Source organism: Perca flavescens, chromosome 21 (assembly GCF_004354835.1).
Source record: "Perca flavescens isolate YP-PL-M2 chromosome 21, PFLA_1.0, whole genome shotgun sequence".
Lineage (NCBI taxonomy): Eukaryota > Metazoa > Chordata > Actinopteri > Perciformes > Percidae > Perca > Perca flavescens.
This window is the reverse complement of record NC_041351.1, coordinates 23,701,838-23,728,145: the sequence shown is the minus strand read 5'-3', so window position 1 is coordinate 23,728,145 and position 26,308 is coordinate 23,701,838. Positions and strand designations below refer to the sequence as shown.

The window sequence follows — 26,308 nt, the reverse complement described above, 5'->3', positions numbered from 1 at the left end:
CCTGCTGTGAGGTACAGTAGCTGGAGCTCCGTCACGCCTGGCAGCCCACAGCACCCCATACCCGCGCAAAGTCACCGTTTTAGGGTTAATGGACCAAACGCTGCTCCGCTGACAGAGCTCCAGGGCCTGCAGCTCCCCTCTTCCTTCTAGCTAAATGGGCCGTTTGTGAGAGTGATAGCGCGGTCGGCGAGCTTGTTACACCAGCAATGTCTTACAACAGTTCCAGTTAATCTTGGCTGGCTGTCAGCATAACTAGCTATATTTACAGTTAGAATTTTGTCACGCCACTTATACAATATATCTCTAAAGGTCTTATAAAGCTAACAACGGTGTCCGATTTCAAGTTAATGATTTTTTGTGAACAGTGGGGGTTTCGTTAGCTATGACTGTCCCTTCAATCCTAGCTATGTGTAGCTAGCTACAAATCAGGGATAGTTAGCTTCATTTACCGCATAATGTGTGTATATTTACAGTTTGAATTTCGTCACGCCACTTATTAAACATCTCCCTAAATGTCTTATAAAGCTAACAACAGTGTCCGATTTCAAGTTAATTAATATTTGTGAATTTCAGAAGAATTCTAGGAGGAGCTAGCTCTCATTGATAGAGCTCCATCCAGCCGCAGGCTCTATCAATGAGACTCGCGGACAAGCGGCGTTCATTTCCCCAATCGTTTGTTTAAATAACTCAACACATTATAATTACACACATTAAAAGATTAACTGGATTTGCTGGTGCAACAAGCTCGCTGACCGTGCTCTCACTCTCACACACCGGGCATTTAGCTAGCAGGAAGAGGGGAGCTGCAGGCCCTGGAGCTCTGTCAGAGCACCGGCGTTTAGTAGACATTTGCCAAAAACCGGTGACTTTGCGCGGGTATGGAGTGCTGTGGGCTGCAAGCCGTAACGGAGCTCAATCGAGCTCAGAGCAGGCCGGGGTGTGTAAAGGAAGGCAGGACGGGCGGCGAGGCAACCACACAGGCAGCACCGTCGCTGAACTCCGACACAGTCGGACAAAATTTGCAATTAGCCATCCATTTTCGTAAAACGGCCCATATTTGAGCTTTACATAATTGATTTCTCGCATAAAAAAAGTTTCAGAAGTGAATTTTGTAATGGAATAGCAGAGATCTGCGTGACCTAGCTAGATTCTAGACTACCTGATCTCAGGTCAGTTGTGTAGCCTATGTAAATGTCGGGGCGTGACTGTTCTCTTAAGGTTCCGGATTTTGAGATGCTTGCGTGAGCAACTAGCTTTGTTGAGATTCGCCCGTTTTCAGCGGCAGTTTCAAAATATGAGATTTTCATAGTAAAGGGGTGTCAATGGGACTTTGAGCTTCTATGTATGTCCTATTTACCCACCAAACTGTCGTTATTCAACTATAACAAAATAGAAAATAGTAAAAAAGTAAAATCAGTTTTGCATTCTATCACCCCTTTAACAAACTCCTCCTAGAGATTTCATCAGATTGACTTCGGTCTGTACCATCCCAACACCTTAAATATGAAAAGTTATTAAAAGAAAAACTTTTCGTCCAATGGTGTGGGCGTGGCGGCCATTTTGAGCATTTATCGATGAACGAAGAAGTTTAGTGTACATTGTCCAACTTGGCCGAAATTTCTCACGATTGACAAGGGTCCAGGCCTGATGACATGTATAGGCCAAAATTGAATTTTGGTCATAGCGCCCCCCGCTGGCAACAGGAAATCAGCCTTATATGACAAACATCATCCGATTTACATTAAAGTTGTGTGGTCTACATGTGATATTGAGCCGCCCCCTATACTTTAACCATGCCCACTTAACTTACGCCCCCTTTCCTAACATTTGAACCATTTAAGGTAGAGAATGCTGCAGCGCGTGTTCTCAGAACTAAGAAAAGAGATCATATTTCTCCTGTATTAGCTTCTCTGCACTGGCTTCCTGTTGAATCCAGGATTGAGTTTAAAATCCTTCTCTTGACCTACAAAGCTCTAAATGGTCTAGCACCATCATATCTAGAAGAGCTGCTAATACCCTATTGTCCCACTAGAGCACTGCGCTCCCAGAATGCAGAGTTACTGGTGGTACCTAGAGTCTCTAAAAGTAGAATGGGAGCAAGAGCCTTCAGTTATCAGGCTCCTCTCCTATGGAACCAGCTCCCGATCTGGGTTCGGGGGGCAGAAACTGTAATCGCTTTTCAAGAATGAACTTAAAACTCTTCTATTTGATAAAGCTTATAGTTAGGGAGTGAGGAGTTGCAGTGTTCAACTGGCCCACCTGCTTCTCTTCATAATTGTTAGATTAATAATACATAACAAAGTAGAGGGAGGCAGGCCAGCCAAGCCCGATCCGGCAGGGGGAGAGTTCTAAGCCCGAAAAAGCTACCTCTCCTTATGATCTCTTAGTTACGCTGTTATAGTTACGCTGTTATAGTTCTAGACTGCTGGGGGACTTCCTTCCTTCCTTTGACACACTGAGCTGCTCTCTCCTCTCCCTTTCTATTACTATTACTATTTGTGTGTATCCCGTCCCAGAAATGCTTGTTATGAATCCTAGCTTCTGGGGAGTTTACTCCCCGGAGTCCTTATGTTTTTTCACCCAGCGTATTTCCTTGGAGAATGTTGGCACCAAGATCCTGGTTCCAGCTGTCGCCGTGGTCCTGCTGCACTCCCTGCTAAGCTCTGCGGTGCCCTGCAATGTCATGCTGCGTCCTGCAGCTTCCCGCTACATCCACTCACTGTTCCATTATTAATGTGACTATTATTGCCACTGTTCATCACACCCCCAACCGGCCCGTCAGACACCGCCTACCAAGAGCCTGGGTCTGTCCGAGGTTTCTTCCCAAGAGGGAGTTTTTCCTCGCCACTGTCGCACTGCTTGCTCTTGAGGGAATTACTGTAATTGTTGGGGCTTTGTAAATTATAGTGTGGTCTAGACCTACTCTATCTGTAAAGTGTCTCGAGATAACCTATGTTATGATTTGATACTATAAATAAAATTGAATTGAATTAGAGTCTTGTGCTGTAGCCACACCCCTTTTTTATCACTTTTGACCCGTTTGATATAGACCCTTGTGTGAGCTATCATTGAACTCAGCAGAGACTTCCTTAGTAATTGGTGATGGTTTGGCCCGCCCCTCTATGCTTAACCACACCCCCTTTCATAACTGGTGACCCATTTAAGGTAGAGTCTTATGTGAGGTATCATTTAACTCAGCAGAGACTTCCTTTTTTATTGGTCAAGGTTTGCCCTGACCCTTTTGCTTTGGCCACACCCCCTTTCACAGCTAATGAACTGTATGACGTAGAGTCTCGTGTGAGGTATTATTGAACTCAGCAGGGAGTTCCCTTTTCATTGGTGATGATTTGCGGTGTCTCGAGTGCCACGCAAATGCACGGTCGCAAGGAGCGGTGTCTGCCAGCAACCCTGACGCGCACAGAGGTGCGAGGGCCCGTCCAACACTGCTTGCAGCTTTAATTTTGCTACAGTTGTATCCAAATACAATGAAAATTTCTGGAGCTCACAGTTTTGAAAAAAACACTGGACAATCCACAGACCTCCATTTCAGACGTTTTCATTAGAGCTTTAACATGTTTTGTGGATTACCAGCATGCAGCGGCACAAATGTTTTAACGTTTAAAACTTTTAACTCTATAGGAGGCAGAGGCTCGTTCAGTGAACAATGACATCATCCACAGAGGCATTTAAATGAGACTGTTTGTCAGAATATTTTAGCGCCCAACATGTGACATGTATGTTTGACCGTGTCAAAGAACAAAAACAACATATAACTTAAAAAACACTAGGTTGTGGAATGGGAACAAAGTGATAATACAAATTAAATCCTCTTGTACCATTAAAAAAATAATGACCGTGATTCTTCACTGGGACGGATAAACCAAACACTGGGCTGGTAGTTTACACATAAGCAAACACTCACTTAGTGTTATTGAAAAGGCCTTTGTGAAACTAAAGCAGCTTTACGTTCCATTGACTGTTAGGATAAGACGATCCCACTGTTGCATAGTTATTATTGATGTGTATGAGAGCACATGGTCTTGTCTTTCAGCGAGGAACAGTGGGGACACTTCAACACAAAGTACAACAACATCTTTCATGATTGGACAGTTTAGATTCGGAATACATTAGACTCCTCAAATGAACATTCAGTATGCACAGGTTCCCTTCACGTGTTCCAGTTGTGTCAAAAGCTTCTTGTAGGTTTCCTCGGTGGCTTGTTGCTCTTTTAAAAGGCAGGGTTGGTAACTATTTCCTGTATACACTTTTTTTATATATTGTTTGAAATTCTCTTTACACTCTGACGGCAATAAAGAACTTATGGGCTCTTAATAAGGAGTGAAAAAGATCTGTTATCTTTAGCTGCTGGGATCCTGTTAAATCAAAAAAATCACTGCCTTACACTCCGCTTGGAAAGAACCAATGAAATTCCCCCTTGCCCTGCTGCGCGTACTCCAGCCCTCCCGTGTACAACCCTGAGTTCCATCCGAGTTCGCCGCATTGCTAACAGTAGTCATGTTTGTTTTAAATATCCGGTATGATATTATTAGGTGTTTGCTAGTCTTGCTTTGCCAGACCTTCCTCCACAGCGCTGCGGAGGAGGGTCTGGCTGGTCCACACAGCGTTCCAGGAGGGGAGAAAAACGTGCTCTGGTTTGATGGCATTTCTTTAGTTTTAGTCGTGCAACAGATAACTCAGATTGGACAGATAGTCTAGCTAGCTGTCTGGATTTACCCTGCAGAGATCTGAGGAGCAGTTAACCATAGTCCTCACAAATCCACCGGAGTTTAGAATTCCAACACAAAGAAAGCGGAAGGTTATGGACATCCGGGCGAAAAGAGCGTGATCCGAGGGAATTGCCTGCAGCACCGGAGCAATATAATGTAGACCTGTGTGCATTTCTGGAATCTGGATCTTCATTTCTCCTCAGCCTCAGGGTTTGGCACAGGAGATCCACCAATGTTAAATAGACAGACATCACCCCCCTGTGGCTTAACAGAGGAATTGAACCAATTGATACAGGGGGGGCGTCGGAAGTGCAGCCTGGCCCTTGGCTTGTCCTTCCTGGTGCCAGCATGAATGATGAGATGGTCCAAGCAGAATCAGAATCGACCAGAGACAACCCCCCCCCATCATGTCTTCAAAGTAAAATAGGCCGTTTCTCCTCACCACTGCATGTGTGGGGGCTGTGTGTGGATCGGACTTCTGTACTGGGTGTGCAGGAGTGTGCCGGCCTGCGCGGAGTCCTGGCCCTGCAGCCAGTCCTGATAGAGGGTGTGCAGGGTGGGGTTGACCTCTGGGAGACGGACCGGCAGGCTGCTGTAGGCCTCCTCCATCTGCTGGACCAGGGCTTTATCCAACCGGCCTTCCACGTCACTGGCTGCCTGACCGCGGCCGCTCAAGCACCCTGGGGAGACAAAAACAAGGGATTACACCAGCACACCCCAGGTGAAAGGTAGTACTGGCAGATTCAATTTTAAAACATTTGTTTTTAAATCATGTTGGTAGTTGTCGTGTTAGAAAATATCACATTAGACTTGAAAAAGAGAAATCCCGCACTCTGTTCTTGCTACAGTGTAACCATTTATTAAAGAAACTAAGGTTTCGGCCCCTCTGGACCTTTGTCGAGAGTATTTTTCAACTGGTCTTAAACAGATAATGCTCCGCCCCTTCTGTATAGCCGGGTGTGGGACAATTACTCCACTGTGGGAGTGTCTCTCAGTGATCCAACGTGGCACATGTGCAATATGTCAATTTCATATCCATTTCAATAACACATATATCAACTTTATATCAATTTAGTAATACTCCACAACTTCCACTTATTGCAAAAATATTTACAAAGTAATTCGTTGCGATGTTACCTCCTGGGCAGGACAGCACCTCCACCAGCTGGTAAGGCACACGGCCCTTCCTCATTCGGTGAACCAGAGTCTGGATGTTCCTGAAGCCGTAAACAGCAGCAAACTGCAGCAGAGTTTCCCCGTCCCGCTCCAGAGTTACTTCCTGGAAGTCCCGGTTTCTACAAAACCAACACGGTAAACAGGAGGAGAGTTTTCAGACAAGGAAATTGTAATTGATGTCCACATCTAAACGTTGCATAGACACCACAGTATATCCCAGCAGAATAAGTCACAGTGTCTCCCACCTGAGGGTCTTGTATGTGATCTCATGGACGTCCAGACCAAAGAGCTCTTTGGCAGCATGTTTGAAGACGTGTTCCAGGAAGCCTTCAGAACCTCGGCCCTCGTGCCTCACCAGCGCCGCGTCTCCAGTCTCTCCCAGCCTGCAGTGACAATAACGCCTCCGCTGTCAACGGCTTCCACAACGACTCAGCGAAGATATGCAATTGTGAGTTGGATGCTATTTTTAAACAATTGTAGGGTTGATGGACAAAGTCATCATCATGTGCAGTAATACATAAGATTATAATGAGGGACTGGACATTCAGAACATTAATAGAGCAGCAAACATAGATTTGCTACATTAAGATATAGTGGAGTAATGGCATCCTGAGCAGAGAAGAAAGTCACTCCCTCTGTGTGCGTGTTGTAATCTGATTTTCTCTGTTCTTTGTTCTGACAGCCGGCCCGGCCACACATGCATGTGAGTCGTAAAGAAACTATACCTAAATTTACTCAAATTTATTTTCATGTATTGGGGAACAGTCTGAGAGCCATGTAGAGGACATCCCAGCCCGCTGTTCTAGCAATTTTGAAAGGAGCAATGAGAATAGTATGTTCATAATATCTTTTTTGTAGTCGAACATGAGTCTAAGCTTTACTGCACTACTTAGATAATAGCACAGTACCAATCACAGCACCTGTATACACGAACAATTGGCCTGTGTGAAAGAATATAAGAGCGACTGAAAAGCAGAGTCAAATTATTTGAATGTTAAAGGAACACGCCGACTCATTGTGAATTTAGCTTATTAACCGTAACCCCCAGTTAGACAAGTCGATACATATCCTTCTCATCTCCGTGCGTGCTGTAATGCTGTCTGACGGCTCCAGCGGCATCAGCCAATCACAGAACATGCAGGTGAATGGTTCCAGCAATCCTACTGCTCTGAATAAGTGACAAAATAACGCCAACATGTTCCTATTTACATGTTGTGATTTATAGAGTGACAGCATGTACAAAAATGAGACACAGCCGTCTTCTAACCGTAAACAAACCAGGAACTATATTCTTAGGTGGAAGAATATAGTACTTGGGCGGAGTGATATGCTCGCAGCAAGCCTGTCTGAGAATATAGTTCCCAGTTTGTTTACTGTTAGAAGATGGCTGTGTCTCATGTTACCTTGTTTTTTGTACACGCTGTGACTATACAAATCACAACATGTAAATAGGAACATGTTGGAGTTATTTTGTTACTTTTGTCCCAATTCGGAGCAGTAGGCTAGTTGGAACCAGTTACCTGCAGGATCTATGCTAGGCTAAGCTAATGCTGGAACCGTCAGGCAGCGTTACAGCACGCACGGAGATGAGAAGGGTATGTATGGACTTGTCTAACTCTGGGGGTTACGGTGAATAAGCTAAATTCCCAATAAGTCGGCGTGTTCCTTTAAAACCAACTTGGTCTATATAGTTGATAGTGAGTGAGTGGGATTAATTATTACACTATTTAGAATATTGTTTCTCTGTATGTTACTTATCCCAAATTGCTAACTGCATTCTCTTTTGACCTGCCCAATAGCACCATGTCCAAAGTTATTGAGTTTGAAAAAATCCTGGTAGTATGTTTTTTTTTTTTTAAATGATTTTATTTTTTTTCTCACCAAAGATAAGAAAGGATGACAACTAGTCCAACTACTCACACATGGTCCAGTGGAACTGAGTCCAGCTCCTCCACTGAAACCTTCCTCTGCTCCATCAGGTAATAGATCTCCCCTGAAAGATCAAACATCACGGTTACAATTTTGGATAACCTATGTCGGATTGCAGGGAGCCAGGTTCCATTCCGCCCAAGATTATTTGTTCTAGGGGATGGATCCATCCTAAGTGGAATAGCTGTGTCCAAACTACTTTACTGATTGCCAGATAGTTTCTTTTAAGAGGATGGAGGAATGAAGGGGTGCCGTCAATTCAGGAGTGGGCTTGTGAGATGGCTAGGGTGGCGGCGTTTTGAAAGGGGTCACATAAACGGTTAGCCAGGTTGGATGTCTGTACTAGGAAATGTGAACGCTACATGAGCCCTCTGGAAGGCTCCTAAGGAGCTTTGTGCTGGGGAGAGACGTGTATGATAATGTTCATTAGGTTTATGGTGTGTCTATTTTTTCTTATGCTGTTGTATGGTCTTAAATATTGTAGTTTATGGGTCATCTTTTCTTGATTTCTGTCTGGGTGGGTGGTGATGACAGGGGTATTTTCATGTTTCAAATTATAGGTTTTCTTAAAATAATAAAAATGTTAATCATAAATAAAAAAATAAATAAAAATAAATCACTGTTAACCGTTTGTTGCCGTTATTATCAACTAATACAACAACTGCGATGGCAACTAAGGCAAGCTAATAGAGCGTTCCATTTACCTCGGAACTCGGAAGCCGAAGCTGGGAACGACGTCACACCCGAGTTGAATGCGTTCTATTTACAAGTCGGATTTTCGTTGTTTTTATTAGCTCTAGCCAGGTTAGCCATTGTTAGCAATGCCAGTTTATAACAACATCCTTATACTGTTTTTTGTGCGTACCAACAAGTGTAACATGTCCACAGAGAGAAGATGGACACCGCTGCGTGTACGCAGCTTTCACAACTGTTGATGCACAGAGCAGCCACGTTGGATTTTTAGCTCGGGGTACTCGGTGGTTGTCCGAGTTCCGAGCTCGGAAATCCGAGGTCAGGGGGCGTGTTCCCAACTTTGACCTCCGACTTCCGAGTACAGATGGAACGCACTTTAAAATAATTGTCCAAGTGCATAATGTGCAGGATTTGTGTGATCCCTTGTGTGTTATGTAGTGTGGTGTACATTTTAGGATTTATACATTTTTAGTGTAGCTTATAGAGGCTATTTAGAATCATAACTGGCCATTGTTCTGTGAGTTTCCTGACTGTTTGTGAGAGAAGCCATACGGCTGATACAATTTGAAAGAAGAGTACTCGGACATTGGAAAGATAATTTGAGCTAATGAAAGAAACTCTTAGAACAATGGTCGAGTGTTTCACAGGTGCGAGAAGTGCAGCACAGGTTGCGGGGCGTCCTTGACTCTCACACAGCTCCTGGGTTGAGAGAATACACAAGCATTCAGTAATATGAACATCGTAAAACATTTTGTAGCCAATGTATACTTTTGGTAAACGGAAGGCAACTTAGCTAACCCCAAACAATAACAGCTTGTGTCTTTGGACCTGGGAATGGGAGAGAGTCAAGGTAGCACTTCACACATTGTATCACACCGTGATAGGAGCAGACTGGACCCGAGAAGATCTGGACTGTATCCAGACTGATGACAGCACCACCAGAAGATGGGACAGAAATGGATAAAAAGACAGGATTTTTACTTAGCAGCATCTCATGCTGGGGAAACCTCGGTCGGCTGGCCAGAGAGAGGTAGACTCATCTTTGATCCGTATGCATACGCTCTTGTGGATTGCAATATCATTCTTCACTAAAGCTTGCTATAACTTTAACTGAACGAATCTTGAGTTGTATTTCTCCGATCTACCAGTAACGAACACTATTCAGGGTGTGGTGACCATAGAATTGGAGACAGGATTAAGTCTGGCCTTTTTAGGCCCAGACCGGTCATCGGTCACATTTTTTGTTGAAAACCTTCAACATGCAAATAGAATGATGCATGTTTACGGTTGATCTCTACTTTTAAACTATCCAATACAATGCAAAATGCAATAAAAAAAGATAGTTTAAAAACCCACAACTTGCATGGGGTTTTCATGTCCGCACCCAATGTGAGGTACCAAACGAGGTGCATGCAACAAGGGTGTTCTTCATTTAACAATTTCAGTTTCTAATCCACATCAATCACTCTTCACATCGGCATGACTAGGATCCTCATTTTTTACAGATGGTTCGCCTGTTACTCCTGTTTATTCCTTATGAGTAATATAGCATTTAAAAGACCATTTTTTAAAATAGAATCTAGCGCAATGCTCACTCCACACAAAACGCATCCAGCAAACTTCAAAGAGATGCTTGTTACTAACCTAGCTCTGGGGAGCTTATTCCCCGGAGTCCATATATTTTCTTTTCGCCAAGCATGTTTCCTTGGATTAGGGTGGCCCCTAAATCATGGTTGCAGCCTGTCGCCGTGGTCCTGCTGCGCGCCCTGCTATGCCCGGTTACACCTGCTACGCTCTGCAGTGCCCTGCTACGTCCTGCTGCGCCCTGCTATACCCTGCTACATCCTGCAGTGCCCTGCTATACCATGAACTACTACAACTACAATTTCTAGTAACTGATCCATTATCTTTATTGTGACTATAATTGCCACTGTTCATTACACCCCCAACTCGACTGTGCCGCTGTTACAGACGTGAACTAACCACGGACAGTTGCCACATTTATGGACACTCAGCAGTGCGTAAACCGCAGCGCGATGCTGAATGAATATAAGGGAGAAACACAATGGATATTTGGCGTTATTTTGGCATTATTATTACAATTATAGGGGAAACACTGAGCTTGTTAGGGCGCGCATGTGACGTTGGGTCAAAAAGTGAAGGCTCATTGGATGTCTGGTAATATAAGATTGTATAATGACAAAATGTGTCGTTGATAAGACTTAATATAATCAGTATCTCACTTCTGTATATACGCTACTGCAATTTCAAAAACACCAAACTCTAGATAATTAAAATTGTTTTTAACAGAATCTTAAATTTGTGTGACAAATTCAACAATCTCCTTATAAGCATTTGAAAATATGATTTGGCTCCAGGCAGCGGTGTGCGAAATATTAAGAAGAGTGGACCTGAGGTGAGGACACAATCCACATCTCTGGTCTCCAGCAGGCTGTTGTAAAACTCCTCTCTGACAGCCTCCAGCTTCTTATCAAAGCAGGGAGCCACAAACACGTGGTAGACTTTCTCTGGACTCAGCTTCTGCTCGGAGACAAGGCACAAGGAAAAACAAAATATCACATATCGTCGTTTTTGTGCCGAACCTGGTGTATGGAGCATTTTACCCAACACCGTTTTCTATAGGCTCATAGTGCCTTAGTTTTCTTTTCACTGACCTAAATAATAGTTATAATCTGTTATACCATTACTGTTAAACAGTCATACCATTGCATTGGGAGTGGTGTGTTACGAATATTCCACTGACAGTGTTCATTTTAAACTATTGTATCAAAACATGTGACAGCCAATTGGCAAATAAACCGTGTCCCCTTTATTTAGTTAACATCTGGATTGGACAGAATTAGACTACTGTACAACTTCCATCCTTATTTTAAGTGATATTGGACTCAGTATTTCCCCTTGAGATTTCTGTTCTGCATTCAGTAGATGTGGGGCTGCTGGGGCTCAGTAATAAACTGAAACTTTACAGATCTGAAATAACATATTTCTTTCAGGTGAAGGTTCATAAATGTATTGGTACAGCTCACTATTTTTCAATTTGCCCCACCTGTTTTAATCTGTAACCTACAGATTTTACCGATACTGACACTTAACGCACTAACAACAACCGTAAAAGGTTAATTTAGATTTTTTTTCCAACCTGGACCCTATTTTCCCATGCATTGGTGTTTAAGTGACTAATATGAACAAAAATCTTTGAAATTGGTCCAGTATTAAGCGAGAACATTGTAACCAGTAGTCGCGAACCGGGCTACAATGTAATCCTATAGGGCACATGCGCACCGTCAATTTCCGTCCACTAAAAGTGCTGTTTTTGCCACTGACAGGCTCACATTGTTATTCTAAGAGTCTGACAACGTTATGGAAAGGATCTCTTCAGAGATAGACCTTTTTGTTAAAACAGCTCCAAAATCAGCATCGCCAAATGCATTGAAATAAACAATACTTTTAGCGTGTATATAGCCAGCATATTTCCACATGTAAATGGGTGAATTAAGGGTTTATTTCAACCAAACCATAGTGGTGATTGTTGGAACAGTGGATAGACAAACCAAAAGGCTTAGTTATATAGTTATACTGTATATATTATAGTTTTATAAACCTTTTTCTTTTTCTGGGCGAAGAAGAAGACTCCTGTTCCTGAAATTTGGATTTTGATTACGTGTGATCCTCCATGTTTCCTTCTTCAAACTTGCCGGGGCCGGGAAGCTACGATACCCATTAGCAGCATCTGTGAGTTTATCATGGGACAGCAAAAACGCAAAAAGCGGAGCAGTATGTCCTGTATGTCCCTTACCGGCTAACGTATTTCAAGAGGGCGCGTGAATATGGAGCGACTACCCCAGTTTATGCAAACGCAAATGTAAAATTTCAAGCCCATAGGAATACTTGGAATTGATGGAGGTGGTAAATATTCATAAAAAGTTTGTGAACGGGCAATATACATTTTGATAATGAACAACTTAAAACGTTACATACTGGACCTTTAAATGGTGGGTTTGGCGATAGCGATTTCACAAAAAACAGTACCATCGACAAACTAAATGCTCACCTGCTGTTTAGAGAAGTAGTCTTTGACCAGACAGCCCATGATCTGCTGAGGAGACCTGGCTGTGCAGATATGAGGGGTGACCAAACTGCCCAGGACACGCTCTGAATAGCGGATCCACCCTAGAAACGCACACAAACACACCAACATTGGTTAAATAACCCTTGGCCATCTGCACTTTGGAATCAAATGTTCCTCATTTGCTAATATTATTACGGGATGAACGGCTTGTTTCCACTACATCAACAAACTATAGAGGGGGACGACGACGACATGCAGCAAAGGGCGTGCACTCTACTGGGTGAGCTAGAGGTCGCCCCCAGATTCCTGGGAAATTAATGAATTAATTTTCTAATGATCCCATTTCCCCAGCAATGTCCTCGTCTGGAGTTGAACAATGCCACACTTCATGACCAGTGGCAACCCTTCAAACTGAATAAACGGAAGTCTTTGCATTTGAGGAAAAAACATTCCTATCTCTGATGAAGGGAGTGGTGAAAGAAGAGCTTTCTATCTTCCCCGACCAGCACACCACTGCTATCTCTACTTCTTAAAAAGGAGCTCCCCCTAGTCAGCACACAGCATGAAAATTAACAGCCAGGAGCCAGAGGAGCAGCAGGAGGAAGAGGCAAAAAAGCAGTCAAACCACAAACGCTGTGTTTGAGCTATGTTACTGGTTACTGGTTGCACGGCGTTCCTGGTTCGACTGCTCATGACGGTTTTCCAAGATGGCGGCCGAACGTAAACACAAACGCTACTGTCTTTATAATATATCTTTTTAATAAACTGTCTGTACACTTACAAAGTTCTCAATGCTTTGGTTTGCATGTAGGGACCCTCATTATGCTACCGTTTAAGTGTGGTGGTAGAAAATAGTGATTTACCCCATTATGTAACGCCGCCAGGCGTCCCGTTGGGTCTAAGCATCTATGAAGGATTTTTAAACTAAAACGTGATAGGCTACACAGCAAGTAGCAAACTCCTTTGAGGAATAACTCAGTGCATGTGTGTGTATGATGCAAGCAAGTGAGTGGTACAGAGAGAGAGAAAAAGAGAGAGCGCGTGGGAGAAGGTGAGAATGAAGTTAGCGGTTAGCTGTGAATGTAGCAGTGCAGTGTTTGTGTGTGTGAGAAAGACAGCAGTAAATAAGAAGCAGTACGGTCATGCTGCTCAGCTGAATTTAGTGTCAGCTGTTCTGACACATGAAACTCATTTTTGATTGTGTATAGTTGTTAGACCAGACATTTGTAACAATTACTCCTCCCTCATTATATATATATATATATATATGGAATTTTTTCCCTTATTAATCACTTTTTTGTTAAGTACATAATTCCATATGTGTTCATTCATAGTTTTGATGCCTTCAGTGAGAATCTACAATGTAAATAGTCATGAAAATAAAAGGTAATGCATTTGAATGAGAAGGTGTGTCCAAACTTTTGGCCTGTACTGTGTGTGTGTGTGTGTGTGTGTGTATATATATATATATATATATATATATATATATATATATATATATATATATATAGTAAAACTAAATCAACTGTTGAATATTTTTATGTCTTTATTTTTTCCACTAAATTATAGATAAGAGTATCGATAAGTATCAAGCAGTATCTATATTGATAATGGTACCGATTAGGGCTGCAACAACGAATCGATAAAATTCGATTACTAAAAAAGTTGGCAACTAGTTGGAATTTAATTATCGATTCGTTGTGTCGCGCAACTATTACGCCACCTAGTCGCGGAGATAAAAAACAAATTGAGTTGAGCGCAGAGAGGAGCAGAGAGGAGCAGCGCGGAGCGAAAGAAAAAAAAAAAGAGCAGAGCGGGGTAGAGGAAATACGGAGAGAGACCGGAGAGACCCGTAACGCTGTTCTGAAACACAAGGCGGAGGCAGAGAAATCAGTACGACCTAAGTCATCCAAGGTGTGGGAGCATTTCACACTAAATAAATCAAAAACGTGTCAATTGCAAGATGAGCAAAAGCGACACGGCATGGCACGGGCGCACCACGGTGATGAGTCAGCACCTAAAACGTAAACATGTTGGAGTCCTTGATGAGGAGGAAGGGAGTTCAACAGCAGGGTAAAGTCACTACACTATCCTACTTCTGTTCCGGTCTGAAGGGAGGAACGTACCGTCCCTCCAGTAGCTCTTCTGGTGCTGCTGTTTACTCGTTATCCAGCTGACTAGCATGACAAGCTAGCGTTAGCTCGGTAATAACAGTAATAAAGCAGGGGTGGTATAGTTTGCAAGACTAAAGACATGGTTTATTCTCTCGCCTTTTTTGGTCCATTCATTTTTCAATCTGTTGTCATGTATATATTATGTGCTTTGTCCCATATCAGTTATTGTTGACAAATATATTAGTGTGTGGTGTATAAATGAACTTAACTTGCACTTACTACAATGATGGTAATAATTTAATGAATAAGTGTGTGTTTGTGTGTGTGTCTGTCTTTCTGTATCTGCTATTTGGGTTACTTACCTTTACACAACTATTAACTAAAACAACAAGTATGTATGTATTGAGTACATCTGATTCATCGATTAATCGAAAAAAGAATCGACAGATTAATCGATTATTAAAATAATCGTTAGTTGCAGCCCTAGTACCGATAAATTCCTAACAATACCCATCCCTGACAGGTGGGGAATAAATGAGTGCCGAGGGAGAGGAGAATTAGAGAAATAGGGCTGAGGAGGAAGGGAGCTTTACCTGGGCAGGAGGAGGTGAACATGGGCAAGGCGTGGGAGTCGTGGTGTCTCCTGCGAAACCTCTGAATGAACTCCTTCTGACTCTCTAAGATGCTGAAGCCTGCTGCCAGAGTGGTGTCGAACACATACTGCACTCCTGCAGGGAAAAGCCAGAGAGATGAGAACAGAGACAGTGGCAATGTCGAGCATTTATGATAGATGCCGATGAGTGGGTGGAGGCTTCTACACACCAGTCATGAGGAAATGTCTGTAATGGTTTCAGGAAGCTAAATTTTTTACTTTGTAAAGGGCTTCTTTTTTTTTCTTTTTTTTTTATTTACACAGAGAGCGATTGTCCCTGGCGAGCAGACAGGTAGGGGGGGGCGCAGGCAGTTTGATGGTGGGTGTCAATATACGCGTTGTTTTCACGAATGGGATCGCCCCGCTTTCCAGCATTGCACGCTAGTGGGCTCTCCACCAGTTTCTCTTCACTGACCACTGACAAGCAAATAAACAGTCTACACCCTCCTACAACCCCGATGGCTGCAGCTGATTGGACGAACGCGTCACGTGGGGCTGGCTGCTCACGAATTAATTTCAAAACCGACCTTAACGGCGGCTCGTTCAGGAGACAATCTCGTATTTTATGAAAATAGTTCACCGAAATGTGTTTCTGAAAACATTTTAAGCGAGAAATAGGCCATGCGGCTGCAGAATCTGTCGGCTCGCCACCTCGAAAAACTGACGGAAAGCTTTTGAACTGACCATTGTCGATCTGAACGAAAGACAGATTCTGCAACTGGACGGCCTATTTCTCGCTTAAAATGTTTTCAGAAACTCGTTTCGGTGAACAATTTTCGGAAAATAAGAGATCCTATTCCGAACGAGCGGCGATTATGGTTGGTTTTGAAATTCGGGAGCAGCCAGCCCATGTGACTCGTTCACCCAATCAGCTGCAGCCATCGCGGTTGTAGGAGCGTGTAGACTATTTATTTCCATGTCATTGGTCAGTGAAGAGAAACTGGTGCAAGCTCACTAGCGTGCAATGCTGGGAAGCGGGGCGATCCCATCTGTGAAAACAACGGGTATTGACAGGCGACACACGCACACAAAAAAATATATAACAATACCTCAATTATCTACATAAAACACTATTACTTTGTGGATTTTATAAGATGTTTTGTACTGTGACAGATAAACAGCGATATATATGAATCCCACTCACTCACCTAAACTCTTGAGGAAGGCACAGAGTTTGTGGGCTGCCTCAGTGATGTCCAGGCCAAACTTGACAGCAAAGAAAGGCAGCGACTGTGGACACACCGACGCTACCAGTACGTTGTGCTTCGACACGTCACACTTCTGACAGGGACAAAGAAACAGAGGGGAAAATGCAGGGTATTGTTCAAAGTGCAACAAGACAACTTCCTTGACCTTCTCAGGTTTTAGAGGCAGTTGGTTGCACATTTTACCTTATTGAGTGCCAGGACGCGCTCCACTTCCTCCAGACTCTGCTGAGAGATCTTCAGGGTCTCCTCCTCTGACAGACAGCCATCACAGGACAGGCAGGCACTCAGCAGCAACTGGGATCCGTCATGCTCCTTATGGGGGGGGGAAAAAGAGGAGTGTGTTAGGGGGAGGGATTTAAATGATTTATATCAGAAAGGGGTACTCCAGTGATTTACTTGTGGACTTGCATAAAGAGTCCACTCCTTACAAGAGATCGATTTTAAAAACAGAATGGCCAAAGCAAAAGAGATAGAGATATCATGACTGTTAGCAGGGTCCAAAATGAACACTCGCCAAGCGCCAAATGCGGATACATTTTACATTTGGTTAGTAAATGTAGGTATGGTGAAGGGTATGTGATGATGTGGGGCTATTTTAATTCCAAAGGCCAAGGGAGCTTTATCAAGATACATAGTATCCTGGATCCATGAAATACCTGGCCTTTAAAAAGAAAAATCTGCCTGCTTCTATGGGAATTTAACAAAGGGGTATATAGACTTATGCCCACCTGTATTTTAAGGAAGAACATTTATTTATTTACAATACATTATTCATTCACAAAGAAAATTGGTGTCCTTAAAGGTTGGAATTTTCCTCATTTTTTTAATTAAGGCATTAAGATAAATTTTCCAAAAGATGATTTTTTTATTCCTCTTTTTAGTCAACTTTAGCATGGATGTATTTACTTATGCTGAGCACTGTACTTTCTTCCGTTCCTTTGTACGTCAGAGGTTTTACACACACACACACACACACACACACACACACACACACACACACACACACACACACACACACACACACACACTTAATAATAGCTAGTATTTACCTCAGGTTCATTAATTAGCCATTATGTGGTGATTTTTGGCAAGAGTTAGCTAGCCTTCAAATAGAAAGCCCGATGAAAACGGAGAACTAACCAGCAGGATTCCCCAACCACAAGGTTTCGTGACATATGTTACAAAAAAAACCCTGCAATTTCATATTTTGTCCAGTTAAAAATATGCTTGCCTGGTGGGTTTTTTCCATTAACCTGCCAACTTGGACAGTGGGTTTAAAAGTTAATTTTGGACACTGACTGTTCCTACGCTACATAATGCAACTTGATACCATCTTTGCTTCCATGCCTGGTAAATGCACAAATGGTTTGAACTGCAAACAGTTGTATAGCAGGTTTTTACAAACTGGAGCGTTAAAATAACCTGGGGGGTATTTTCCAGACTTTAGAAAGCTCCTCCCTAGCATAACATGACATTATACAACTGTTTGCACCTTTAATAAACAACCAGCCAGATCAATCAATTATACATTAAACCTGGGAGTTAACAGCCATTACCTGTCCATTGACTTCATCTCTCTCCTGGTGGGAGTTGGCACCTTCATCATTCTGTTTCTTGTTGCACTGTGCGGAAGAGCAATAAATATTAAATTCACGATTGACAGCAAGACGACATATTGTTCAGAATCAACACGTATGAGACTATAAGACAAGATTTATAAAGCAACGCAGAGATACGGATCCAGAAATGTACCTGTTTGGTGCAGTTCTCACACTTCTCTTTTCGCTTTGGTATGTTGACCTCTGACATTTTCCTTGGTGGTTATCTGTAAATTGAGGTTAATATATATATAGATCACAGCACCATTAGCTTCCCATTGTTGATCATTTCCTCATAGCATGTTCCTCCTGAAGCTCTGGCATGATGACTGTGTCTGCAGCCTGCTGCTGTGTGATGTTAAGCCAACTCCACCCTCCTCTGACTGTCACGCTATCCTATCACAGGCAGCCCTCTTATCATAAACATAGCAGCTCTGTACTGGTGGGAAACTGGCAATGAACACAAACTAGTATCCTGTCATTACATTTAAATGGCTCGTGTTAATTGTATACACAGTGCCAACAAAAGCAGCCACAAAAGCTATTAAAATACATTACACACAGGAGCTATCATCCTGTGAAAACCCTCATATATTATGAATACACTATGTCACACTCCTATGATGTAAAATACGAAAAATGCTGATTCTGGAGGTCGGGGGTATTTAGCTCGTGCTCACTTCTGCCCCGACTAACGTTAGTTGAAAACATGACTCATTTATGACGTTAGCTAATTAGCTACGTCAAATTGTATGTAGCTAACTCAACTGCGTTATGCAATGCATGCTAAACTGCGTTACAGCTCTTTTTCGGATGATAGGTAACGTTAACGTTAATAGTCACTGTGTTTGTTTAACGGTGTGTTGGTTTAACAGTGTGGCAGGCCCTGTGCTCTGTGTTAACATTGCAAGGTCGAACTCACCGGACGGTTTCTATTTCACTCCTCTTTCAGACAAAGGGATAGAAAAAAAATGCAGAGGACAGTCAGAAGAGAAGCACTGGTATGTATATATATATATATATATATATATATATATATAAAAAAGACAGCAGCGCTGATACAACACAGCAGGTGAACTCTGCATTTACTCAGCACTCTTTTACTTTCAAGTCAAGTCGCCTGTGGGAGGTGTCACCGTCACTGTTACGCTTAAACCTGCGCGGTTATTTCATAATACCGGTAACGTTATTCAAACTAGCTAGTGCTTTCAAAGGCGTCGAGGCTTCTAACTAGTATTCAAGCCAGTCATGTCTATGTACGTCCGATTCCATTGTGTACCACGGTATCCCGGTGTATCCAGGACGCATGCGCAAACGTAATAGTGATCTGCTCCGGAAGCGGTTTTTGCCAAATTGCCTGTTGAAGGCATGGGTGGGGGCCAGAGCAGAGCCGTTTAGAGCAGAAACCGCAAAAAAAAGAGACAAAAATGGTCAAAAGAGTTAAAAGATTGAATCTTACTTCATTACAAAACGAAAAAATGCCATTGTGTTGCAGGAAAACGAAAGGCATCTTTTATTTTGAAGGCGGCGAGAAAGTGAACCTGTCCAATCAGAGCAGACGGATCCAGGAAGGAAGTTTCCCCCATGCAGAACCGTTGTTGCAATAATATGAAAATAACTTCCTTATAATTCAGTGCATGTGTTTCCTCGTTCAAATGCTTAATCTGCAAGGCGAAAAATTACAGAAAGAAAAAAGAGTTTAAGGTAAGCGATACAACACGTCATTATAGCTGGTATCTTTATACAGTTCTGGTGAGACAGTGATGTGTGGGGAATTCTTTTCCATCATATCCAATTACAATCACCAGCAGGAGCATCTTTCTTGTCTTGTTGGGGTTTCAGATCGAATTAAAGGATCTGTTCACCCAAATTGAAAAAAAAATAATGTTGAACGTTTTTTCTCTTACCTCTTGTGATATGAAGCCATGCAGTTTGGGTTTCATGTGCTGAGATATTTAGACATCCACCTCTGAGACGTCTGCCCCCACCCAAATACAGTGGAAGTGGTTTGACTTTGAAAAAGTCTCTTCCAGTAACAATAGTTGCTCCTGGTTGGGACTATTTCTTCAGGTAGAAAAGAGTTTCAATAGAAATTGTGCTTGTCCGCAACATGTCAGGTTTATCCTGTATAACTGGGACATTGTTTCTGGACAGACCACGGCTGGATCGACCTGCAAGTAACTCCCACTCTCTGTGCATTGCATAGGCCTTACAGTTTTTCCTAAGGTGGAACACTGCCTGGGCCCAGTTTAATTTGATTAAACCCATTTAGAAATATGCAACATACAAGCTCCAAACTGAAATAATGAAGATCTTAAAAGTAGATTTAGGCACATTTGAGGCTCGGTCTTAAAATGTCTCCTCAAGACTCCCTGGTGATGAAACAGAACCCACATTAAGGAAATGAGTATGCCATTCATTGTGCTTTAATGGTGCATATTCCTTAAAACAGTCTTTTTATGGTAGACATTTTGATACGTCATATTAGGAAAAGCGTGTAAAAAATAAAAATGACGGTGAACGGTGGATTACTGGTACGCTTAATTAGAACAGAGTCATTGTTAGTGTTATTAGAAACCCATGTTTTTCCTACTAATAACGGATGAGCAAGGCCTATTTCAGTACAAAAATGAAAGAAAACTTTTTTTTCTCACTTAGATGAATAGAGATATTGATCCCGAGGGAAATTTTTGAAGAAGGAAAAAAAACCCGGAATATACAGCAAAATACATTAAATTGATGCATTTTGACCTTCTACTTTTTGAAGGCGGTGTGAAAATGAACCCCCCCAATCCTAATGTCTTAAAATACCTCTTCAGAACAGGGCCTCAAGTTATGGTAATAAAGCAATTTGTGCTATTAGAAACTCCTGTTGCTCCTATAACAAATCAAAACATATGCTGTGAAAAAAAGGCCTACTGAAATAGCACAAACATATACTATACATTAAGGCTGGAGCTTTTAGGGTCACTGGGGTATAGTTTAGGCTTAGAATAGGCTTTTTGTATATATATATATATATATATATATATATATATATATATATATATATATATATATAGTAGAATATTGATTCTTGCCTCTATTCAGATGGGATACATGACAGTAGAGGAGCACAGCTCCACCTTGCTCCACCTGAAGAGATCTCCGGGCATTCGTTCCTGGTCTCTTCTTGTCGGTAAGTGTTCATACAATCTATACAATCAAATATAAAATACACATCCCAAACTAAGCCGTCAACTATCCCCTCAATATGTTTAAACTCTGTAACTAAATTCCTTAAATGATTCCTTACACTATTGGACTATTGGACTTATTTGCACTACCACCATGACACACACTCTCATAGAGCACCTTACCACAGAGCACCTTACCTGCCCTGTCACTGCAAGCGTCTCATGCTTATACATCACTTAATATATTAATGTGGATTTTTTTATTTAGTTTATTTAGTATCTTTTTTTTTATTGTCCATATTATTCATGTGGATTTGTTTATTTGTTATTTTATCATCGTGTTATGATTTATATGTATGCTGTATGTGATGTCTTTAAGCTACTGGTACCTTGAATTTCCCCTTGTGGATCAATAAAGTATCTATCTATATATCTATCTATCTATCTATCTATCTATCTATCTATCTATCTATCTATCTCTCTATCTCTCTAAAACAGCTCCCCTGCTCTCTGTCTGTATTGTCTCTAATAATAAGCCTCTCATTTGAATTGCAGGTATAGCATCTGTTGGGCTTGCAGCTGCCTACTACAGCTCAGGTACACAAACTGGATTTACCTAATCTGTTGATCAATTTCCAACTTCTGATTTACATCAATTTACACATTAACTTTCCACATTTGCTTATTTTATTTGATGTGTTGTGTGGATCACACAGACAGCGTCTTGTGGAAGCTTTTCTACGTGACCGGCTGTCTGTTTGTAGCCATGCAGAACATGGAGGAATGGGAGGAGGCTGTGTTTGACAAAACCAAGAACCTGATTGAGCTCAAGACGTTTAGCTTGTACGCTGTAGTCCTGACGTTGTGGAAGAAGGGTCAGGAGAGAGGTCAGTAACACCACAGAGCGGGTTACTCCGTACAGTAGTCTCCACAGTGGAGAATCATAGATTTTAAGTATTTTTTTTTTTTTTTTTTTTTCTCTCTCTCAGTTGTGTTGGATCTGACACAGCTGTGTGACGTCTGCGTCCAGGAAGAGAAGGTTCGCTATTTGGGGAAGGGCTACGTGCTGATGCTGCGGCTGGCTGCCGGCTTCTCCTACCCCCTGACTCAGAGTGCCACACTGGGGGGACGCAGGTAAGTCTGCTGCTAACCGCTCTAACACATGAAAGTCATCATTCTTAAGATTTTAGTTATTTCCCATCCAGCACCACAGTCCAGAATTTACTCATTAATAACTAGGGCTGGGTACCGAATGCACTACTTTTTAGGCACGGACCAAATTGCCTCTGAAGTATCTTGTATGGAAAAAATGCCTTGTCATTAAGTACCCAATTTCAATACCTAAGGAGTAAATCTCATCACCGTCAGTGTGCCAATAAGCATGCAGCATGCTTCTACCAAGATCTAATAATACTTGTGATTGGCTGTCTAATGTTACACTTCGTAGAGGCAGGCAGGAAAAACAGAGACAGGGCTCACTTAGTAAGAGCTAAAAAATAAATAAAAAGGTTTGTGCCAGGGCGCCAGGGTAGCTCACCTGGTAGAGCGGGCGCCCGTATATAGAGGTTTACCCCTCGATGCAGCGGCCACCGGTTTGACTCCGACCTGCGGCCCTTTGCTGCATGTCATTCCCCCCTCTCTCCCCTTTCAAGTCTAAGCTGTCCTTTATAAAATAAAGGCCTAAAATGCCCCAAAAAAAATAATCTTAAAAAAAGAAGAAGATTTGTGCCGGAATGTTGCAATTTATTTTAGTTTTATAAAATTGGCACCGAAAAAAAGTATCGTTTAGATACTGGTATGGAAGTCACACATCAGTACCGGTATCAAACATTGTTGTACAATACCTATTCATAGTAATAACCATTCAATGTATTTGCATTTTATAATTGCCTATCTATGAAGATGGGGCCTCTTCTCCTACGTAATGTGGAAAACAACATTCGATCATGCGTTTAATATTACGCAGTGAAATGACGTTGCTAATTGTCCTCTTTATTAAAACAACATGAAGTGGTGAATTCTTTCAGAGCATGGTGCGTTTGCCTGCGTAGGAAACCGATACAGAAGTTGCTCTCCTTCTGTAGCATTCTTGTTTTGCTGTCGCCAGTGTCTGGGACCTCTATTATTAAAATTATAAAGAAATATTTTATTGTTAACAATGCGTCAAATTATAAAGTGTAATGTAAAAAGTATCTCTCATAACAAACCCACAGATAAACCACCTAGCTCTTCAGTTCAGCCTCTTCGAGCTCATGGTTTTGGTTTTACGTTTTTGGTTCACTCTCACAGCTCTCATTAGCCTTGTTATTTTTTTAATTTTTTTTTCAGTCAAAAAACTCTAATAAACCCACTGTATGCTACCTGCCCCGCACCAAACAACATAGTGGCACATTTAGCAGATAAAGAGACAGTAACCGCTTCTCATCGTCATCCACAGAAAAAAAGATTGTACCGTGAACAGTCATGAATGTATTTACAGTTTTTGCCCACAGATGTCATTATGAGTTTATTCTATATCGAAGACGTTCAACTTCCGGGATTGTTCAGGTGCCACCGGAAATTCCGCCGAATGTCCTTCATTTCAGCCGGCTGTCTGTCACCTTCCGCTTCCTTTGTGTTGTAATTTTAAACTCCGGTGGATTTATGAAGTTTTCTGTCAAAAAAACGACTAAAACAACCTATGAATGTACACATGTTCCACCAAAACAAGTTCCTTCCAGAGGCTATATTGCAGAGGTACCGTACCTGCGATCGTGATTGGTTTAAAGAAACGGCAATAAACCAAGAGCATTTTTTTCTCCCAATCCCGGAACGCTGTGTGGACTCGCCAGACCCTCCTCAGCAGCGCTGCGGAGGAAGGTCTGGCAAAGCGAGACTATCAGTTGTCTGATTTGTTTTTTAATAGTTATTAAAGTCAAACGATATTTGTAAATAAAAAAAGCAAAACTACTATGCTTTGTAGAACTAACACCAGATAATGCAGTATATCCCTGTTCTCCTTCTCTTCTGTCTGTTGCCGGTCAGCGATGTGGAGGCGTTGGCTGGGTTACTGAAGCGCTTCCTGGGGCTGGAGGAGCTGCAGCAACGCAGGCAGCAGGACGAAGAGGCAGAGTACAGAGAGGAGGAAGATTCTTTGGACAACAGCAGCGATTCGGACGATCAAGCAGACAAACTCTGATCTCCGTGTGACTTGCAACCATCATTCATTTAGGGGCATTACGGTATTGCTTTGGCATTACAGTGGATGCCTATTATTAGTGATGCCCTCACTACATGTTATACCTTTAGCATTTGTATGAAACACCAAGAAGATAGCCTCTTTCAGTTTCTCCTCACAGACTTCCTTCATCATATATATTTTTTTGTATGTCAGTTGGGCATGGCAGCCTCAGGAGGTTATAGTAAAATGTTCATTTAATTTTCATGTGAACTGGGATGAAGAAATGATCCAGTTAAATGTTTTGTCATGCAAATATTTCATGGTTTAGTCAAAGATTTCTACAACAGTTCCAGGAAATATGGAAAAAGAGACTTGTATTGTACTGTAAATGCAGCCCACTGGTAATGAATACCATTTCTAAGCTTTTTCTAATTACTATTTTGGGAATACACTCCGGATTACAGATTTTCAGTGCCTTCCTACTAATAAGTGTTTGCGTTTAGGTCAATGGAAAGTGCTTTCCCCAGTTTTTTTGGACCACCCAGTCGATAATCACCTTTGGCATGTTTATTCATACCCAGTCCGCAATCCGGATGAAAGCATGTGCAAACTGCAATTAAGCATGAATGATTTTTCATGGCTGAATCAAGAGTTAACTATACGTGAAATGCGTTGAGCCGTTGTTGTTCTGTCTTTTAACATTAACAAACTTTTTTTGTGTGAACCAAAGACTAAATCTCAGGCAAACACTTCACTGATGGTGAACGTCACTGTGTTCTCTGCTTGAAAGAAAATGAGAAGATTTTTTTTTCTCGGTTATCTTTATTGTCTTCGTTTTACTTTGATACATTTGATTGAATTATATAAAATTGTTTTATATGTAAACCCAAAGTCTCCTTTTACTACTGCTTCCTTTCTATGCTACAATTAGTGCAATTTAAAGGTCCCATGACATGGTGCTCTTTGGATACTTTTATATAGGCCTTAGTGGTACCCTTATACTGTATCTGAAGTCTCTTTTATATAGGCCTTAGTGGTCCCCTAATACTGTATCTGAAGTCTCTTTTATATAGACCTTAGTGGTCCCCTAATACTGTATCTGAAGTCTCTTTTATATAGACCTTAGTGGTCCCCTAATACTGTATCTGAAGTCTCTTTTATATAGACCTTAGTGGTCCCCTAATACTGTATCTGAAGTCTCTTTTATATAGACCTTAGTGGTCCCCTAATACTGTATCTGAAGTCTCTTTTATATAGACCTTAGTGGTCCCCTAATACTGTATCTGAAGTCTCTTTTATATAGGCCTTAGTGGTCCCCTAATACTGTATCTGAAGTCTCTTTTATATAGACCTTAGTGGTCCCCTAATACTGTATCTGAAGTCTCTTTTATATAGACCTTAGTCTGAAGTCTTTTTATATAGACCTTAGTGGTCCCCTAATACTGTATCTGAAGTCTCTTTTATATAGACCTTAGTGGTCCCCTAATATTGTATCTGAAGTCTCTTTTATATAGACCTTAGTGGTCCCCTAATACTGTATCTGAAGTCTCTTTTATATAGACCTTAGTGGTCCCCTAATATTGTATCTGAAGTCTCTTTTATATAGACCTTAGTGGTCCCCTAATACTGTAGCTGAAGTCTCCCAAAATTCAGCCTTGGTGCAGAATTACAGCCACTAGAGCCAGTCCCACAATGAGCTTTCCTTAGTATGTGCCATTTCAATTCAATTCAAATTGCTTTATTGGCATAAATGTCAGAAATAACAATATTGCCAAAGCATCAAGG

General features: G+C 41.8%; 2 protein-coding genes across 5 annotated transcripts; one reads left to right on the top strand and one right to left on the bottom strand.

The window, feature by feature from the left end:
* Positions 1-4,744: 4,744 nt before the first annotated feature.
* On the bottom strand, positions 4,745-19,506 carry narf (nuclear prelamin A recognition factor). 3 transcript variants are annotated; one of them, XM_028567597.1, is made up of 13 exons: positions 19,277-19,506; positions 19,110-19,132; positions 18,342-18,414; positions 18,146-18,211; positions 16,773-16,901; positions 16,530-16,662; positions 15,323-15,457; positions 12,598-12,716; positions 10,937-11,066; positions 7,824-7,896; positions 6,149-6,286; positions 5,865-6,022; positions 4,745-5,407 (listed from the first exon to the last, which is right to left on the bottom strand). In XM_028567597.1, exons 3-13 carry the CDS (start codon positions 18,396-18,398, stop codon positions 5,166-5,168), a joined length of 1,380 nt encoding a protein of 459 aa, XP_028423398.1. In that variant the 5' UTR covers positions 18,399-18,414; positions 19,110-19,132; positions 19,277-19,506; the 3' UTR covers positions 4,745-5,165. The 3 variants fall into 3 exon arrangements, with proteins under 3 accessions (XP_028423398.1, XP_028423399.1, XP_028423397.1); XM_028567598.1 differs by having other exon boundaries at positions 19,292-19,506; XM_028567596.1 differs by lacking the exon at positions 19,277-19,506 and having other exon boundaries at positions 19,110-19,210.
* On the top strand, positions 18,906-25,408 carry cybc1 (cytochrome b-245 chaperone 1). Of its 2 annotated transcripts, XM_028567599.1 has the most exons (7): positions 18,906-19,007; positions 19,140-19,188; positions 21,278-21,365; positions 21,919-21,960; positions 22,080-22,250; positions 22,353-22,497; positions 24,388-25,408. In XM_028567599.1, exons 1-7 carry the CDS (start codon positions 18,967-18,969, stop codon positions 24,539-24,541), a joined length of 690 nt encoding a protein of 229 aa, XP_028423400.1. In that variant the 5' UTR covers positions 18,906-18,966; the 3' UTR covers positions 24,542-25,408. The 2 variants fall into 2 exon arrangements, with proteins under 2 accessions (XP_028423400.1, XP_028423401.1); XM_028567600.1 differs by lacking the exons at positions 18,906-19,007; positions 19,140-19,188 and adding an exon at positions 19,462-19,891.
* Positions 25,409-26,308: the final 900 nt, after the last annotated feature.